Source organism: Lissotriton helveticus, chromosome 6 (genome assembly GCF_964261635.1).
Source record: "Lissotriton helveticus chromosome 6, aLisHel1.1, whole genome shotgun sequence".
Taxonomy (NCBI): Eukaryota; Metazoa; Chordata; class Amphibia; order Caudata; family Salamandridae; genus Lissotriton; species Lissotriton helveticus.
The window spans coordinates 1,419,081,287-1,419,100,786 of record NC_136067.1 but is presented as its reverse complement, the minus strand read 5'-3'; the positions used below and the strand labels follow the sequence as shown (position 1 = coordinate 1,419,100,786).

Below are 19,500 nucleotides of genomic sequence, written 5' to 3'. Positions count from 1 at the left end.
TTACCACTGACTATTCAAATTAGTTCCAATGAGATTAAATTGGTATGTTTATTTTATGTAATAATCCTGAAAATCTAGTATGGGTTTCACCCTCCTTGGCACATGTTGGACACCCCATGTCTCTGGCTGTTTAGGTTCTATAGTTTGCCAATGCTTATTTCAACTTTGGTTAGCAAATAGCACAGCTTTTCAGGTTGTAAGGCTCAAAGTGTAAATGTGCACTTGTAAAAAGATTCACCTTTTCTTGTGAATAAATATTTTCTGAGGTGTTAGAAGAGGGTGTTTCAGGAGGGTATTTCAGGGGCGGTATGCCCTGGGAAGTTTATGCACACCTACAAAAAATGCATTTGGGAGTATTCACAACTCTTTCCACCGCCCATTCTCATCATGGACATGGCCAAATAGTTATTCATATCTAAGATCAAACAAAGTCTGTGTCCAGGGTAAACATAGGAAGAAAATTCCACCTAATTTGGTAGGATTGCAGGCAAAGGTCTCACTGCATGCTTTGTGGTTCATTTTCAAGAGAGCATTGGGAAAAATGGAGACAGTATTACTGCTAGGAAAACTGCGTGTTGACTTGGAAGAAAGTGGATTGTCCAATTCAGGGGTTTTGTGGCAGTTCTCATTGCTCAAAAGGAGTAGTTTCTGATGTGCATTTCTTCACGTCTTCATTATTCGGTTTACTCACAAAACAATGTCACTCGAGGTGTCCAACATTTGACAGAAGGATGAAATACACTGAATCCACGGAACTGTCACACACAGCAATAAAAAATCGTCAGCTAAGAGCACAACCTCATATAAAAGGCCTTCAAAATGCTGAGCTAAGTGTGTCGCTAAAAGAGCCAAAAGCATAACTCTTAAATCTTAAAAAATACTTTGCCATGTTATGGGTCAGGGCAGGATAACTTAAATTTCACACATAAATTAACAACGTCAAATGTAAATACTCTGAAAATGTGAAATTGTAATGCCTAAACACATCGAAAATGTGGCAGCGCCTCTCCCTAAAACAAGATCACCTTTCAGCACCTAAATGACAAGGTCTATCCCGTCCTGGCGGCCAATCAGGGTCTCTTGGATCTTAAAGCACCATCCAACTCCACTGCCCTCTTTAGCATAGCTTCGGCCGACCGCTCCAACCCTTGCAGTGCCGCCATGGCCAGTACAGGAGAGAATCTGAGCCAAATGGGATCCCGCATTCCAGAGACAACCCTCTCCAGCGCTACGCTTCAGGGCGCACCAGTAGTTAAGGATTTTAAATACAAACTCACTCTCCTTCATGAGCAGTATTCACAACACTTTCGATTTGTTTGGACAACTGAGAAAACGGACACCCAAACAGATGGAAGAAAGTATTTACCGTGCCTCAGCCCATTTTATATTGCGTTCTAATTTTACCCTAAAACAAATTAAAACCACTTTAATATGGAGTTCATTCTTGTATAATTGTGGCAATTACTAAACAAAAAAAATAAAGACATTACGCTTTTAAAGCTCTCTCTCCTTGCTCATGCCGGTTTCATTCTCTTTCTTCCGCCTCTTTCCCCTACTTCGTGTGCTTGCAGAGCAAAAGTGTCCACTTTTCAGCACTTGCCACGCAGACATTAGCTGCTAGGAAAACACAAAAACGTGTTTTTAAAATCCTACCAACAAAGCAAATAAATTGTACGTTCTGTATTCGGCATCCCGTGTATTCGGCATCCCGTGCCATTAAGCATATGATAGCATTAGTAAAGCAAATGACAGAGACTTGTGGGGGAGTCATAGGCAGACCAGTGTTCTTGTGCGCACTCCGAATACACAAGAGATGTCGGTGTACAGAAGCTACAAACAGTAGTGGAAGAGAAGCTGCGTCTGACAGAACTCTACCAGCCCCTCACGGAGCTGACAGCTGTAGGGGCGGGGCCGCGCAGGGCCCTCGCCGTTTACTTTCATTTAATGTCTAGTTGTCCGTCGGACAAAATAGACATTAAATCTTCTTGCCCCTCACAGAAATTAACATGTCTCGGGCGTCGGGCGATATGAATTCCCCACCCCTGTACGACACACTTTTCTTCAATATAGCGCACTCGCTATCTAAAGACTGCATCGACCATGATGCTCCTGGGGCACACCTGCTGGTGGGTGGAGTCGGAGTGCGACCCATTTTGTACTTTGATAGGCTCCCTTGAGCTTGGGCTGACGAGCTCGGATCCCGCACCCGCGCCGTGAGAGGTACATACCTGAGAACATTTGGCAGCCTGCACAGCTAACCCCGAATACCTACACTCTGCTGACGAGGAACAACTATTCCGAAACACCGGTGTCCAGAGTTGGTGCTGCAACCTTGCTACGACACACTTTTCTTCAATATAGCGCACTCGCTATCTAAAGACTGCATCGACCATGATGCTCCTGGGGCACACCTGCTGGTGGGTGGAGTCGGAGTGCGACCCATTTTGTACTTTGATAGGCTCCCTTGAGCTTGGGCTGACGAGCTCGGATCCCGCACCCGCGCCGTGAGAGGTACATACCTGAGAACATTTGGCAGCCTGCACAGCTAACCCCGAATACCTACACTCTGCTGACGAGGAACAACTATTCCGAAACACCGGTGTCCAGAGTTGGTGCTGCAACCTTGCTACGACACACTTTTCTTCAATATAGCGCACTCGCTATCTAAAGACTGCATCGACCATGATGCTCCTGGGGCACACCTGCTGGTGGGTGGAGTCGGAGTGCGACCCATTTTGTACTTTGATAGGCTCCCTTGAGCTTGGGCTGACGAGCTCGGATCCCGCACCCGCGCCGTGAGAGGTACATACCTGAGAACATTTGGCAGCCTGCACAGCTAACCCCGAATACCTACACTCTGCTGACGAGGAACAACTATTCCGAAACACCGGTGTCCAGAGTTGGTGCTGCAACCTTGCTACGACACACTTTTCTTCAATATAGCGCACTCGCTATCTAAAGACTGCATCGACCATGATGCTCCGGGGGCACACCTGCTGGTGGGTGGAGTCGGAGTGCGACCCATTTTGTACTTTGATAGGCTCCCTTGAGCTTGGGCTGACGAGCTCGGATCCCGCACCCGCGCCGTGAGAGGTACATACCTGAGAACATTTGGCAGCCTGCACAGCTAACCCCGAATACCTACACTCTGCTGACGAGGAACAACTATTCCGAAACACCGGTGTCCAGAGTTGGTGCTGCAACCTTGCTACGACACACTTTTCTTCAATATAGCGCACTCGCTATCTAAAGACTGCATCGGCCATGATGCTCCTGGGGCACACCTGCTGGTGGGTGGAGTCGGAGTGCGACCCATTTTGTACTTTGATAGGCTCCCTTGAGCTTGGGCTGACGAGCTCGGATCCCGCACCCGCGCCGTGAGAGGTACATACCTGAGAACATTTGGCAGCCTGCACAGCTAACCCCGAATACCTACACTCTGCTGACGAGGAACAACTATTCCGAAACACCGGTGTCCAGAGTTGGTGCTGCAACCTTGCTACGACACACTTTTCTTCAATATAGCGCACTCGCTATCTAAAGACTGCATCGACCATGATGCTCCTGGGGCACACCTGCTGGTGGGTGGAGTCGGAGTGCGACCCATTTTGTACTTTGATAGGCTCCCTTGAGCTTGGGCTGACGAGCTCGGATCCCGCACCCGCGCCGTGAGAGGTACATACCTGAGAACATTTGGCAGCCTGCACAGCTAACCCCGAATACCTACACTCTGCTGACGAGGAACAACTATTCCGAAACACCGGTGTCCAGAGTTGGTGCTGCAACCTCGCTACGACACACTTTTCTTCAATATAGCGCACTCGCTATCTAAAGACTGCATCGACCATGATGCTCCTGTGGGACACCTGCTGGTGGGTGGAGTCGGAGTGCGACCCATTTTGTACTTTGATAGGCTCCCTTGAGCTTGGGCTGACGAGCTCGGATCCCGCACCCGCGCCGTGAGAGGTACATACCTGAGAACATTTGGCAGCCTGCACAGCTAACCCCGAATACCTACACTCTGCTGACGAGGAACAACTATTCCGAAACACCGGTGTCCAGAGTTGGTGCTGCAACCTTGCTACGACACACTTTTCTTCAATATAGCGCACTCGCTATCTAAAGACTGCATCGACCATGATGCTCCTGGGGCACACCTGCTGGTGGGTGGAGTCGGAGTGCGACCCATTTTGTACTTTGATAGGCTCCCTTGAGCTTGGGCTGACGAGCTCGGATCCCGCACCCGCGCCGTGAGAGGTACATACCTGAGAACATTTGGCAGCCTGCACAGCTAACCCCGAATACCTACACTCTGCTGACGAGGAACAACTATTCCGAAACACCGGTGTCCAGAGTTGGTGCTGCAACCTTGCTACGACACACTTTTCTTCAATATAGCGCACTCGCTATCTAAAGACTGCATCGACCATGATGCTCCTGGGGCACACCTACTGGTGGGTGGAGTCGGAGTGCGACCCATTTTGTACTTTGATAGGCTCCCTTGAGCTTGGGCTGACGAGCTCGGATCCCGCACCCGCGCCGTGAGAGGTACATACCTGAGAACATTTGGCAGCCTGCACAGCTAACCCCGAATACCTACACTCTGCTGACGAGGAACAACTATTCCGAAACACCGGTGTCCAGAGTTGGTGCTGCAACCTTGCTACGACACACTTTTCTTCAATATAGCGCACTCGCTATCTAAAGACTGCATCGACCATGATGCTCCTGGGGCACACCTGCTGGTGGGTGGAGTCGGAGTGCGACCCATTTTGTACTTTGATAGGCTCCCTTGAGCTTGGGCTGACGAGCTCGGATCCCGCACCCGCGCCGTGAGAGGTACATACCTGAGAACATTTGGCAGCCTGCACAGCTAACCCCGAATACCTACACTCTGCTGACGAGGAACAACTATTCCGAAATACCGGTGTCCAGAGTTGGTGCTGCAACCTTGCTACGACACACTTTTCTTCAATATAGCGCACTCGCTATCTAAAGACTGCATCGACCATGATGCTCCTGGGGCACACCTGCTGGTGGGTGGAGTCGGAGTGCGACCCATTTTGTACTTTGATAGGCTCCCTTGAGCTTGGGCTGACGAGCTCGGATCCCGCACCCGCGCCGTGAGAGGTACATACCTGAGAACATTTGGCAGCCTGCACAGCTAACCCCGAATACCTACACTCTGCTGACGAGGAACAACTATTCCGAAACACCGGTGTCCAGAGTTGGTGCTGCAACCTTGCTACGACACACTTTTCTTCAATATAGCGCACTCGCTATCTAAAGACTGCATTGACCATGATGCTCCTGGGGCACACCTGCTGGTGGGTGGAGTCGGAGTGCGACCCATTTTGTACTTTGATAGGCTCCCTTGAGCTTGGGCTGACGAGCTCGGATCCCGCACCCGCGCCGTGAGAGGTACATACCTGAGAACATTTGGCAGCCTGCACAGCTAACCCCGAATACCTACACTCTGCTGACGAGGAACAACTATTCCGAAACACCGGTGTCCAGAGTTGGTGCTGCAACCTTGCTACGACACACTTTTCTTCAATATAGCGCACTCGCTATCTAAAGACTGCATCGACCATGATGCTCCTGGGGCACACCTGCTGGTGGGTGGAGTCGGAGTGCGACCCATTTTGTACTTTGATAGGCTCCCTTGAGCTTGGGCTGACGAGCTCGGATCCCACACCCGCGCCGTGAGAGGTACATACCTGAGAACATTTGGCAGCCTGCACAGCTAACCCCGAATACCTACACTCTGCTGATGAGGAACAACTATTCCGAAACACCGGTGTCCAGATTTGGTGCTGCAACCTCGCTACGACACACTTTTCTTCAATATAGCGCACTCGCTATCTAAAGACTGCATCGACCATGATGCTCCTGGGGCACACCTGCTGGTGGGTGGAGTCGGAGTGCGATCCATTTTGTACTTTGATAGGCTCCCTTGAGCTTGGGCTGACGAGCTCGGATCCCGCACCCGCGCCGTGAGAGGTACATACCTGAGAACATTTGGCAGCCTGCACAGCTAACCCCGAATACCTACACTCTGCTGACGAGGAACAACTATTCCGAAACACCGGTGTCCAGAGTTGGTGCTGCAACCTCGCTACGACACACTTTTCTTCAATATAGCGCACTCGCTATCTAAAGACTGCATCGACCATGATGCTCCTGGGGCACACCTGCTGGTGGGTGGAGTCGGAGTACGACCCATTTTGTACTTTGATAGGCTCCCTTGAGCTTGGGCTGACGAGCTCGGATCCCGCACCCGCGCCGTGAGAGGTACATACCTGAGAACATTTGGCAGCCTGCACAGCTAACCCCGAATACCTACACTCTGCTGACGAGGAACAACTATTCCGAAACACCGGTGTCCAGAGTTGGTGCTGCAACCTTGCTACGACACACTTTTCTTCAATATAGCGCACTCGCTATCTAAAGACTGCATCGACCATGATGCTCCTGGGGCACACCTGCTGGTGGGTGGAGTCGGAGTGCGACCCATTTTGTACTTTGATAGGCTCCCTTGAGCTTGGGCTGACGAGCTCGGATCCCGCACCCGTGCCGTGAGAGGTACATACCTGAGAACATTTGGCAGCCTGCACAGCTAACCCCGAATACCTACACTCTGCTGACGAGGAACAACTATTCTGAAACACCGGTGTCCAGAGTTGGTGCTGCAACCTTGCTACGACACACTTTTCTTCAATATAGCGCACTCGCTATCTAAAGACTGCATCGACCATGATGCTCCTCGGGCACACCTGCTGGTGGGTGGAGTCGGAGTGCGACCCATTTTGTACTTTGATAGGCTCCCTTGAGCTTGGGCTGACGAGCTCGGATCCCGCACCCGCGCCGTGAGAGGTACATACCTGAGAACATTTGGCAGCCTGCACAGCTAACCCCGAATACCTACACTCTGCTGACGAGGAACAACTATTCCGAAACACCGGTGTCCAGAGTTGGTGCTGCAACCTTGCTACGACACACTTTTCTTCAATATAGCGCACTCGCTATCTAAAGACTGCATCGACCATGATGCTCCTGGGGCACACCTGCTGGTGGGTGGAGTCGGAGTGCGACCCATTTTGTACTTTGATAGGCTCCCTTGAGCTTGGGCTGACGAGCTCGGATCCCAAACCCGCGCCGTGAGAGGTACATACCTGAGAACATTTGGCAGCCTGCACAGCTAACCCCGAATACCTACACTCTGCTGACGAGGAACAACTATTCCGAAACACCGGTGTCCAGAGTTGGTGCTGCAACCTTGCTACGACACACTTTTCTTCAATATAGCGCACTCGCTATCTAAAGACTGCATCGACCATGATGCTCCTGGGGCACACCTGCTGGTGGGTGGAGTCGGAGTGCGACCCATTTTGTACTTTGATAGGCTCCCTTGAGCTTGGGCTGACGAGCTCGGATCCCGCACCCGCGCCGTGAGAGGTACATACCTGAGAACATTTGGCAGCCTGCACAGCTAACCCCGAATACCTACACTCTGCTGACGAGGAACAACTATTCCGAAACACCGGTGTCCAGAGTTGGTGCTGCAACCTTGCTACGACACACTTTTCTTCAATATAGCGCACTCGCTATCTAAAGACTGCATCGACCATGATGCTCCTGGGGCACACCTGCTGGTGGGTGGAGTCGGAGTGCGACCCATTTTGTACTTTGATAGGCTCCCTTGAGCTTGGGCTGACGAGCTCGGATCCCGCACCCGCGCCGTGAGAGGTACATACCTGAGAACATTTGGCAGCCTGCACAGCTAACCCCGAATACCTACACTCTGCTGACGAGGAACAACTATTCCGAAACACCGGTGTCCAGAGTTGGTGCTGCAACCTTGCTACGACACACTTTTCTTCAATATAGCGCACTCGCTATCTAAAGACTGCATCGACCATGATGCTCCTGGGGCACACCTGCTGGTGGGTGGAGTCGGAGTGCGACCCATTTTGTACTTTGATAGGCTCCCTTGAGCTTGGGCTGACGAGCTCGGATCCCGCACCCGCGCCGTGAGAGGTACATACCTGAGAACATTTGGCAGCCTGCACAGCTAACCCCGAATACCTACACTCTGCTGACGAGGAACAACTATTCCGAAACACCGGTGTCCAGAGTTGGTGCTGCAACCTTGCTACGACACACTTTTCTTCAATATAGCGCACTCGCTTCTCAAAGACTGCATCGACCATGATGCTCCGGGGGCACACCTGCTGGTGGGTGGAGTCGGAGTGCGACCCATTTTGTACTTTGATAGGCTCCCTTGAGCTTGGGCTGACGAGCTCGGATCCCGCACCCGCGCCGTGAGAGGTACATACCTGAGAACATTTGGCAGCCTGCACAGCTAACCCCGAATACCTACACTCTGCTGACGAGGAACAACTATTCCGAAACACCGGTGTCCAGAGTTGGTGCTGCAACCTTGCTACGACACACTTTTCTTCAATATAGCGCACTCGCTATCTAAAGACTGCATCGACCATGATGCTCCTGGGGCACACCTGCTGGTGGGTGGAGTCGGAGTGCGACCCATTTTGTACTTTGATAGGCTCCCTTGAGCTTGGGCTGACGAGCTCGGATCCCGCACCCGCGCCGTGAGAGGTACATACCTGAGAACATTTGGCAGCCTGCACAGCTAACCCCGAATACCTACACTCTGCTGACGAGGAACAACTATTCCGAAACACCGGTGTCCAGAGTTGGTGCTGCAACCTTGCTACGACACACTTTTCTTCAATATAGCGCACTCGCTATCTAAAGACTGCATCGACCATGATGCTCCTGGGGCACACCTGCTGGTGGGTGGAGTCGGAGTGCGACCCATTTTGTACTTTGATAGGCTCCCTTGAGCTTGGGCTGACGAGCTCGGATCCCGCACCCGCGCCGTGAGAGGTACATACCTGAGAACATTTGGCAGCCTGCACAGCTAACCCCGAATACCTACACTCTGCTGACGAGGAACAACTATTCCGAAACACCGGTGTCCAGAGTTGGTGCTGCAACCTCGCTACGACACACTTTTCTTCAATATAGCGCACTCGCTATCTAAAGACTGCATCGACCATGATGCTCCTGGGGCACACCTGCTGGTGGGTGGAGTCGGAGTGCGACCCATTTTGTACTTTGATAGGCTCCCTTGAGCTTGGGCTGACGAGCTCGGATCCCGCACCCGCGCCGTGAGAGGTACATACCTGAGAACATTTGGCAGCCTGCACAGCTAACCCCGAATACCTACACTCTGCTGACGAGGAACAACTATTCCGAAACACCGGTGTCCAGAGTTGGTGCTGCAACCTTGCTACGACACACTTTTCTTCAATATAGCGCACTCGCTATCTAAAGACTGCATCGACCATGATGCTCCTGGGGCACACCTGCTGGTGGGTGGAGTCGGAGTGCGACCCATTTTGTACTTTGATAGGCTCCCTTGAGCTTGGGCTGACGAGCTCGGATCCCGCACCCGCGCCGTGAGAGGTACATACCTGAGAACATTTGGCAGCCTGCACAGCTAACCCCGAATACCTACACTCTGCTGACGAGGAACAACTATTCCGAAACACCGGTGTCCAGAGTTGGTGCTGCAACCTTGCTACGACACACTTTTCTTCAATATAGCGCACTCGCTATCTAAAGACTGCATCGACCATGATGCTCCTGGGGCACACCTGCTGGTGGGTGGAGTCGGAGTGCGACCCATTTTGTACTTTGATAGGCTCCCTTGAGCTTGGGCTGACGAGCTCGGATCCCGCACCCGCGCCGTGAGAGGTACATACCTGAGAACATTTGGCAGCCTGCACAGCTAACCCCGAATACCTACACTCTGCTGACGAGGAACAACTATTCCGAAACACCGGTGTCCAGAGTTGGTGCTGCAACCTTGCTACGACACACTTTTCTTCAATATAGCGCACTCGCTATCTAAAGACTGCATCGACCATGATGCTCCTGGGGCACACCTGCTGGTGGGTGGAGTCGGAGTGCGACCCATTTTGTACTTTGATAGGCTCCCTTGAGCTTGGGCTGACGAGCTCGGATCCCGCACCCGCGCCGTGAGAGGTACATACCTGAGAACATTTGGCAGCCTGCACAGCTAACCCCGAATACCTACACTCTGCTGACGAGGAACAACTATTCCGAAACACCGGTGTCCAGAGTTGGTGCTGCAACCTTGCTACGACACACTTTTCTTCAATATAGCGCACTCGCTATCTAAAGACTGCATCGACCATGATGCTCCTGGGGCACACCTGCTGGTGGGTGGAGTCGGAGTGCGACCCATTTTGTACTTTGATAGGCTCCCTTGAGCTTGGGCTGACGAGCTCGGATCCCGCACCCGCGCCGTGAGAGGTACATACCTGAGAACATTTGGCAGCCTGCACAGCTAACCCCGAATACCTACACTCTGCTGACGAGGAACAACTATTCCGAAACACCGGTGTCCAGAGTTGGTGCTGCAACCTCGCTACGACACACTTTTCTTCAATATAGCGCACTCGCTATCTAAAGACTTCATCGACCATGATGCTCCTGGGGCACACCTGCTGGTGGGTGGAGTCGGAGTGCGACCCATTTTGTACTTTGATAGGCTCCCTTGAGCTTGGGCTGACGAGCTCGGATCCCGCACCCGCGCCGTGAGAGGTACATACCTGAGAACATTTGGCAGCCTGCACAGCTAACCCCGAATACCTACACTCTGCTGACGAGGAACAACTATTCCGAAACACCGGTGTCCAGAGTTGGTGCTGCAACCTCGCTACGACACACTTTTCTTCAATATAGCGCACTCGCTATCTAAAGACTGCATCGACCATGATGCTCCTGGGGCACACCTGCTGGTGGGTGGAGTCGGAGTGCGACCCATTTTGTACTTTGATAGGCTCCCTTGAGCTTGGGCTGACGAGCTCGGATCCCGCACCCGCGCCGTGAGAGGTACATACCTGAGAACATTTGGCAGCCTGCACAGCTAACCCCGAATACCTACACTCTGCTGACGAGGAACAACTATTCCGAAACACCGGTGTCCAGAGTTGGTGCTGCAACCTTGCTACGACACACTTTTCTTCAATATAGCGCACTCGCTATCTAAAGACTGCATCGACCATGATGCTCCTGGGGCACACCTGCTGGTGGGTGGAGTCGGAGTGCGACCCATTTTGTACTTTGATAGGCTCCCTTGAGCTTGGGCTGACGAGCTCGGATCCCGCACCCGCGCCGTGAGAGGTACATACCTGAGAACATTTGGCAGCCTGCACAGCTAACCCCGAATACCTACACTCTGCTGACGAGGAACAACTATTCCGAAACACCGGTGTCCAGAGTTGGTGCTGCAACCTTGCTACGACACACTTTTCTTCAATATAGCGCACTCGCTATCTAAAGACTGCATCGACCATGATGCTCCTGGGGCACACCTGCTGGTGGGTGGAGTCGGAGTGCGACCCATTTTGTACTTTGATAGGCTCCCTTGAGCTTGGGCTGACGAGCTCGGATCCCGCACCCGCGCCGTGAGAGGTACATACCTGAGAACATTTGGCAGCCTGCACAGCTAACCCCGAATACCTACACTCTGCTGACGAGGAACAACTATTCCGAAACACCGGTGTCCAGAGTTGGTGCTGCAACCTTGCTACGACACACTTTTCTTCAATATAGCGCACTCGCTATCTAAAGACTGCATCGACCATGATGCTCCTGGGGCACACCTGCTGGTGGGTGGAGTCAGAGTGCGACCCATTTTGTACTTTGATAGGCTCCCTTGAGCTTGGGCTGACGAGCTCGGATCCCGCACCCGCGCCGTGAGAGGTACATACCTGAGAACATTTGGCAGCCTGCACAGCTAACCCCGAATACCTACACTCTGCTGACGAGGAACAACTATTCCGAAACACCGGTGTCCAGAGTTGGTGCTGCAACCTTGCTACGACACACTTTTCTTCAATATAGCGCACTCGCTATCTAAAGACTGCATCGACCATGATGCTCCTGGGGCACACCTGCTGGTGGGTGGAGTCGGAGTGCGACCCATTTTGTACTTTGATAGGCTCCCTTGAGCTTGGGCTGACGAGCTCGGATCCCGCACCCGCGCCGTGAGAGGTACATACCTGAGAACATTTGGCAGCCTGCACAGCTAACCCCGAATACCTACACTCTGCTGACGAGGAACAACTATTCCGAAACACCGGTGTCCAGAGTTGGTGCTGCAACCTCGCTACGACACACTTTTCTTCAATATAGCGCACTCGCTATCTAAAGACTGCATCGACCATGATGCTCCTGGGGCACACCTGCTGGTGGGTGGAGTCGGAGTGCGACCCATTTTGTACTTTGATAGGCTCCCTTGAGCTTGGGCTGACGAGCTCGGATCCCGCACCCGCGCCGTGAGAGGTACATACCTGAGAACATTTGGCAGCCTGCACAGCTAACCCCGAATACCTACACTCTGCTGACGAGGAACAACTATTCCGAAACACCGGTGTCCAGAGTTGGTGCTGCAACCTTGCTACGACACACTTTTCTTCAATATAGCGCACTCGCTATCTAAAGACTGCATCGACCATGATGCTCCTGGGGCACACCTGCTGGTGGGTGGAGTCGGAGTGCGACCCATTTTGTACTTTGATAGGCTCCCTTGAGCTTGGGCTGACGAGCTCGGATCCCGCACCCGCGCCGTGAGAGGTACATACCTGAGAACATTTGGCAGCCTGCACAGCTAACCCCGAATACCTACACTCTGCTGACGAGGAACAACTATTCCGAAACACCGGTGTCCAGAGTTGGTGCTGCAACCTTGCTACGACACACTTTTCTTCAATATAGCGCACTCGCTATCTAAAGACTGCATCGACCATGATGCTCCTGGGGCACACCTGCTGGTGGGTGGAGTCGGAGTGCGACCCATTTTGTACTTTGATAGGCTCCCTTGAGCTTGGGCTGACGAGCTCGGATCCCGCACCCGCGCCGTGAGAGGTACATACCTGAGAACATTTGGCAGCCTGCACAGCTAACCCCGAATACCTACACTCTGCTGACGAGGAACAACTATTCCGAAACACCGGTGTCCAGAGTTGGTGCTGCAACCTTGCTACGACACACTTTTCTTCAATATAGCGCACTCGCTATCTAAAGACTGCATCGACCATGATGCTCCTGGGGCACACCTGCTGGTGGGTGGAGTCGGAGTGCGACCCATTTTGTACTTTGATAGGCTCCCTTGAGCTTGGGCTGACGAGCTCGGATCCCGCACCCGCGCCGTGAGAGGTACATACCTGAGAACATTTGGCAGCCTGCACAGCTAACCCCGAATACCTACACTCTGCTGACGAGGAACAACTATTCCGAAACACCGGTGTCCAGAGTTGGTGCTGCAACCTTGCTACGACACACTTTTCTTCAATATAGCGCACTCGCTATCTAAAGACTGCATCGACCATGATGCTCCTGGGGCACACCTGCTGGTGGGTGGAGTCGGAGTGCGACCCATTTTGTACTTTGATAGGCTCCCTTGAGCTTGGGCTGACGAGCTCGGATCCCGCACCCGCGCCGTGAGAGGTACATACCTGAGAACATTTGGCAGCCTGCACAGCTAACCCTGAATACCTACACTCTGCTGACGAGGAACAACTATTCCGAAACACCGGTGTCCAGAGTTGGTGCTGCAACCTTGCTACGACACACTTTTCTTCAATATAGCGCACTCGCTATCTAAAGACTGCATCGACCATGATGCTCCTGGGGCACACCTGCTGGTGGGTGGAGTCGGAGTGCGACCCATTTTGTACTTTGATAGGCTCCCTTGAGCTTGGGCTGACGAGCTCGGATCCCGCACCCGCGCCGTGAGAGGTACATACCTGAGAACATTTGGCAGCCTGCACAGCTAACCCCGAATACCTACACTCTGCTGACGAGGAACAACTATTCCGAAACACCGGTGTCCAGAGTTGGTGCTGCAACCTTGCTACGACACACTTTTCTTCAATATAGCGCACTCGCTATCTAAAGACTGCATCGACCATGATGCTCCTGGGGCACACCTGCTGGTGGGTGGAGTCGGAGTGCGACCCATTTTGTACTAACGTCTACAGACCTCCAGTCCTTTAAAAAACTGGCTAAAAAATCAGCATGCATCATCTCTGCGATTGAAGACAAGAAAGTCTTAGCAAACAGAGCGCACGGATGGACAACCCTGGGTGGCTATGGTAAAACACAGCCACAAGCATACCTTAACATCGGGATGAAAATACAAGTCAAAGAAAAGTTCTTAAAACTGCGCCTCGGTGTAATCCCGATATTGCCACACCTTCCTCCCTGGGTGAGACCTCCCGCTTTCCAACAATGTCGCCTGTGCAAGTCTGGCACGGAGGATATTGTCCACGTGATATGTATATGCCCTAGACTGAGGGACCTGAGGCGCAATCTCCTGCTTCCATCTTTTAAGTCACATGCTGTACGGACCTGTAGGCAGGCAGTTATACTATGCTTTACTTCTAGCAACACAAAATTTAACTGCCAGGTCGTGAAGTTCTTTGACTCATTAAAAAAAAGACGACATCGTTTGAAGTTCTTCACTAGCACCTGAGGACATCTTTGACCTGCTCACAGCAATTCAGTATTCTTTTTTATCCTAATTACAGTTTGGTTTTTAATGTTGCTACTGGTATTTTATATTTTTGTAAAGATTTTAATTAATCATGCACAAATAAAAATATTACCTTACCTTACTACTCGATTTCTGTATGATTTACTATCCAAAAATAAACCAAATCAGTAATGTGTTATCTATCCTTCCCTGTCTATTGTTCTTATAGGAACGAATGGGTTCTATAACATTGTAATTTAAAACACTTTACAGAGAGACAGGTCCAGAAAGGAGCAACAAAATCCAATAAGGGGCTAACACCAGTCCATCAGTTCGGGCAAGAGAACTAGAGTGAGTCATAACTGTCCACTGAGACTCACAAAAGCTCCAGAAAACCTCTCTACTGTGAAATAACTATTCGAACGCCAAAACAACTGTTAATTCTGGTTTTATCTTGCTAGTCAGCAAACGAAGCTTCTCTTGAAGTGGCCCAATACATTCACCATCCCAATGTATTCCTATTGAAGGTTAACATGGCCCTGCTTTTCGGGTCAGGGAATTTTCAGAACCCGGCTATTGTGGGGCTCGTGCGTTGTTCACTGCGGGCGAATATTCAGTATGAGAAACTTACAAGGTGGATCAGGGATCTCTGTGGGAACGCTGAGTCGAATAACAACCCATGAAACATTATGCGAATCCATTTGCAAGAGCACAAGGGGACCAAGTAGCAGGCCTGATCGAACAATGCGGAGAGGATGTGTGGTCCGTTGGCTAGACTGCCAACTATGGATGCTTGAAAATTGGGTTCGAGCCTCGGGGTCGCGTCCCCATCCTGTGATTCAGGACAAATAACGTCATCTCCCCGTGCCTGAATGCGTAAGTATCCAGTGCTGATGTAAAGCGCTTCAATACCTTCGAGTCGAGATCGCGCTATAAATGTATGCAAAAAATAAAAAAGGCCCGGGCTGTGACCCTGCAAGCGCGCCGTTCTCTCCCAACCCGCGCAGCCTTACTCTTTGTAGGAGTTCTGTCCAAATGCCGAAGACAGGCGGCCGGACGAATCTTTCTTCTTTTTTTCTCCCTTGGAAGTCATGGCGGCAGTTTACTTTAGCCCCAGCAGTATGTCTGGTGTCCGTAGGGGAATACAGTAAGTGGAGTGTCCGGCGCGTCCTCTCCGGCTAGTGTTGAGTTTTCGCCTGCCACTGCTGTTGAGAGCGGCGCGTCCCCTCCGTTGCCATGGAGATGCGTCCCGGGCCCGGGCTGCATTGAGAGTTCGCGGGATCCTAGCTGCCCCTGGGTTTCATGACAGTGCAGCGCCGGCCGAGAGGTGGGAGTTTTGTGTACTGCGACCTGTTAGTCTGATGGTTAGTCACTTTTGAAGTTTAAAAAAAAGTTAAACTTCGGTTTTTTTGGGTTGACGGTTACAAACCCGTGACCTATATTTTGATATGTTCACTATTCTGCAAGAGGGGGGGGGGGAGAAGGATATGGAGTAACAGCCAGATCAGCCCATCGCGGAACTAGGCTTGAGTCCTGACATGGGCTCAAAATCCTGTGTTTCTAGGCAAATCGCTTAACCTCGCCGTGTTTATGAACAATGTGGATAGGACCTTGTATAATGTATCTGATGCTCGTGTAAAACGCTCCAATACCTTTGTGTCGAGTTTGCGAGATACAAAACTATGAAAAAAAGTTAAATATCATTAGCACAAATAGTGCACAAGGAAAGACTCTCTAAATCCTCCTCCATAAAGTTATTGGCCTACCCAGAATAGCGCTGTCTTGTCGTTTCAGACATTGCAAAGGATTTTTGCATCATAACATTATTACTGTAAGTAATACTTTATTCGATAAAAGTTTTATCATAAAAGTACAGACAAAAAGTACATAAAACAATTTACCAAGTATTACTACAATATCAATAAAAATCTTCCGTACAAACAATTTATGAAGTAAAGCGGGGTCTACACAGAGTTAAAAATACATACATTCTTGATGTGGATCTGATCAAACAATAGATAGCAGCTTTGACCGGATAAACCATGCACTAGCCACATACTTAGCGACCCCACAAACAATGTACATAGAGGTAGTATTGGTTAAAATAATACGCAGAGCTGACCCTGCCAACTACCTTTTGAATGGTGTCGATTAAACTTATCGGTCTGTAGTTGTCAGGGTCCTCTCTATCACCTTTTTAGGTCGAGCAGACCTAAAAAGCATGCGAAGCATGCTTTGTCTGCGAAGACAACTATTGCTGGCGTGTCTGGGGGAATGTGAGACAGCGATCGCCCACGCGCCTCGCTGTTTCAGATTCCTTCTCGAGGGCGCGCACGTCGCCGTGCACATCCCCTGCCTCTGATTCTCACCTAAACACGCAGTCAGGCACACACGCAGGCAGGCACACACACAGACGCAGGCACATACAAGCGCACGCACACACAGCCACACACGCACCCCCCCCCAGCCACGCACGCACCCCCACCACTAACGGGCGCGCACACACACACACACAGATACAACCCCTCCTACCACTCACCGTGCTCTTTCTGCCTCGTCTGTGTCCCTCTCTCCCTCGGCAGCCATTGGGTGTGTCTCGGCGCTGGTGGTCACTCGGGACGGGACCCGGGACTTCAGCTGCCTTAGCGCCGGTGTACCGTAGTTTCAATCTTCCCATCTGGCTGATCTTCCCCCTCGTTTGTGCGCATGCGTATCAGTAAGCGCATGCGCAGGAATCCCTTTTTGTAAATACAGGTATTTTCGATCTCCCACCCGTTCTGCCGTTTTAGTGCGCATGCGTGTCATTTCACGCTTGCGCACAAAGTAATTTTTCATTCAGTTTGAAGCACCCGCGGCAGCGTTACCACCATTATCAGTTGTGCTCCCCAGCTGCAGCCTTTTTTAGTGCGCATGCGTGTCATTTCACGCATGCGCAATAAGTCCTTGTTATTCCATTTGAAACTCCCGGGGCAGTGATAGTGGCAGTTAACCAGCTTGTGACCGCGGCGCGTTGCTGGACGAGGACCGGACTTTCATCCCTTGAGAAGCCCAGCTAGAGGACAGGAGAGGCTGGTTCAGGTACTGCGCGTTGTGTAATTTGTCGGTCATTAAGAGGCTTTGTTGTAAACGCATCTAACTGTGCCGCGTAGCTGAAGGCCCCTGGGGCTAGGCAGGCAACCCAGAAGCGTTCAAGCCCCTCTGAGTTTATTTATTTAATGCATTCTTATAAAGCGCGGACTTTACCCGAAGGTGTCAGAGTGCTGTACAATAGAACCAGAGTGTGTGATGGCACTCCCCTCGGCCCGGAGAGCACACATGGCAACCTCATGGAAGGCGTCTCCTAGGGCCTCCGTGGCCGCCACAGTGCTCTGCGTGGTTGCCGCTGTGGGGAAGGCATGTGAGGTCTAAGTGCGCAGGAGAGAGGGGCTCGTCGAGGCCTGCATGTCGCCTTTGTAGTTTTGCAAGGATCATGTGGGTGAACCAAATGATCACAGTACCCAGGTGTCCTGTTTAATCCCTGCTATGCTCAGCTGCGGGGTCTTTTTATTCACAAATCTTACGTAGCTCTGGCCATAACCGGCCTGGTGCGAACAGGTCAAACTGATGTCCCCCCTAGTGCTCCTTAGTACAGCCAGCCATCACGCCCACAACGCGCCAATGCTAATCCTCAACTTCCCTTGGCCTTCAAATGGATATATCACTCTTTCACCCCCTCCTTTTTATTTTAAAAATGCGCCCTAGAAAGTCAGTAACAACTAAGGCCTGTAGATAAGACTCAGCCCTCCCTGGCTGTTCGAGGACGGGTGGGCAGAGAAGGACAAGGACTCACTGTCTGTCTTTTCCTTCTTACCCAAATCAGACAAGCACATTCTCCACTTATGCGCTGACGCTGCACTCCCCCCCTATTCCCTCTTTGTCTCGCTCCTCACTTAGTGAGAACACCGACTCTTACCCTCTATTTTCTCCATTCCTTCATTCTTCCCCCTGTGAAATCGATAAACAAAACAACATTTTTGCTGGTTCTTATTTGGTTTTTGCACTACTTCGCCCTCTATTCCCCCCCCCTCTTCTCCACAACACAAATTGTTATGGTGATTAAGCATTCTTTCCAACAGGAAACATAATCACTAACAGTATTTATGGAACTTCATGTGGCGTGTTGGCAGTGCAGAGCACTTGAAAAGACCCCATCGTGTAGTAAAGTTGGTCAGTTTCAAGTGTTTGTCCTAATTGTTGTGCTAGGGGGTGGTGTTTCAAATGACACAGAAATAGCAACTCTCCTGCTAGTTGCAATTGTGGTACACTGCAAATGTCTGCTGAGTCTCAAGTTCATACATTGTGTGCAGGTGTAATAAGTGACATACTGGTATGTGTGGAGTGGCCCTGTGTACCATAGCTAGAAAGGGTTGAAAGTAGGAGTTAAGATGCTGGAAAATTCTATTGTCTCTACTAAAATGGCTGCAGCAGATACGCAATGCTTTGGACAGATGTATTTCAGAAATAGCCTTAAATCCATTCTGCCCTTCCATCATTCCTTTCTGTAAGGCCTTTTGTTGCAATTGGTGTTGCAATATTTAGCAGTGCCAATAGCTCAAACTTAATTAATGCGAGACCTATTGCATTGCAAATGCTTGTTTGTATATAGTGATAACCTCCGCGCCCCTCCAGGATTCAGGGACAGGGTGGCCGTGCAGGATTAAATTCATCAGACAGGCTATAAGGTCTGCCCATATTTTGGGGTCATGCAATAATAAATCCCCCGGCAGGCCATCTGGGCTGGCCGCCTTCCCAGGTAAAATTTTAGAAATAGCATCTTGAACTTCCTGGGGGGAGAATGACTCTTCCTTGCAGCCTATCTCCATACTAGGTTCGTTCTGAATTCCCAAAGCTGGAGATGTTATGTG

The 19,500-nt window shown here is 51.0% G+C and overlaps 1 protein-coding gene across 2 annotated transcripts in view; it reads right to left on the bottom strand.

Moving 5' to 3' along the window:
- ADGB (androglobin) overlaps positions 1-15,804 on the bottom strand; it is a 1,448,570-nt gene extending 1,432,766 nt beyond the window's left edge. For both annotated transcript variants that reach the window (XM_078649209.1, XM_078649210.1), the window contains exon 1: positions 15,610-15,804. In XM_078649209.1, coding sequence (XP_078505335.1) covers positions 15,610-15,689 — 80 coding nt within the window. In that variant the 5' untranslated portion in view covers positions 15,690-15,804. The remainder of the gene's footprint in view (positions 1-15,609) is intronic.
- Between the last annotated feature and the right edge of the window lie 3,696 nt (positions 15,805-19,500).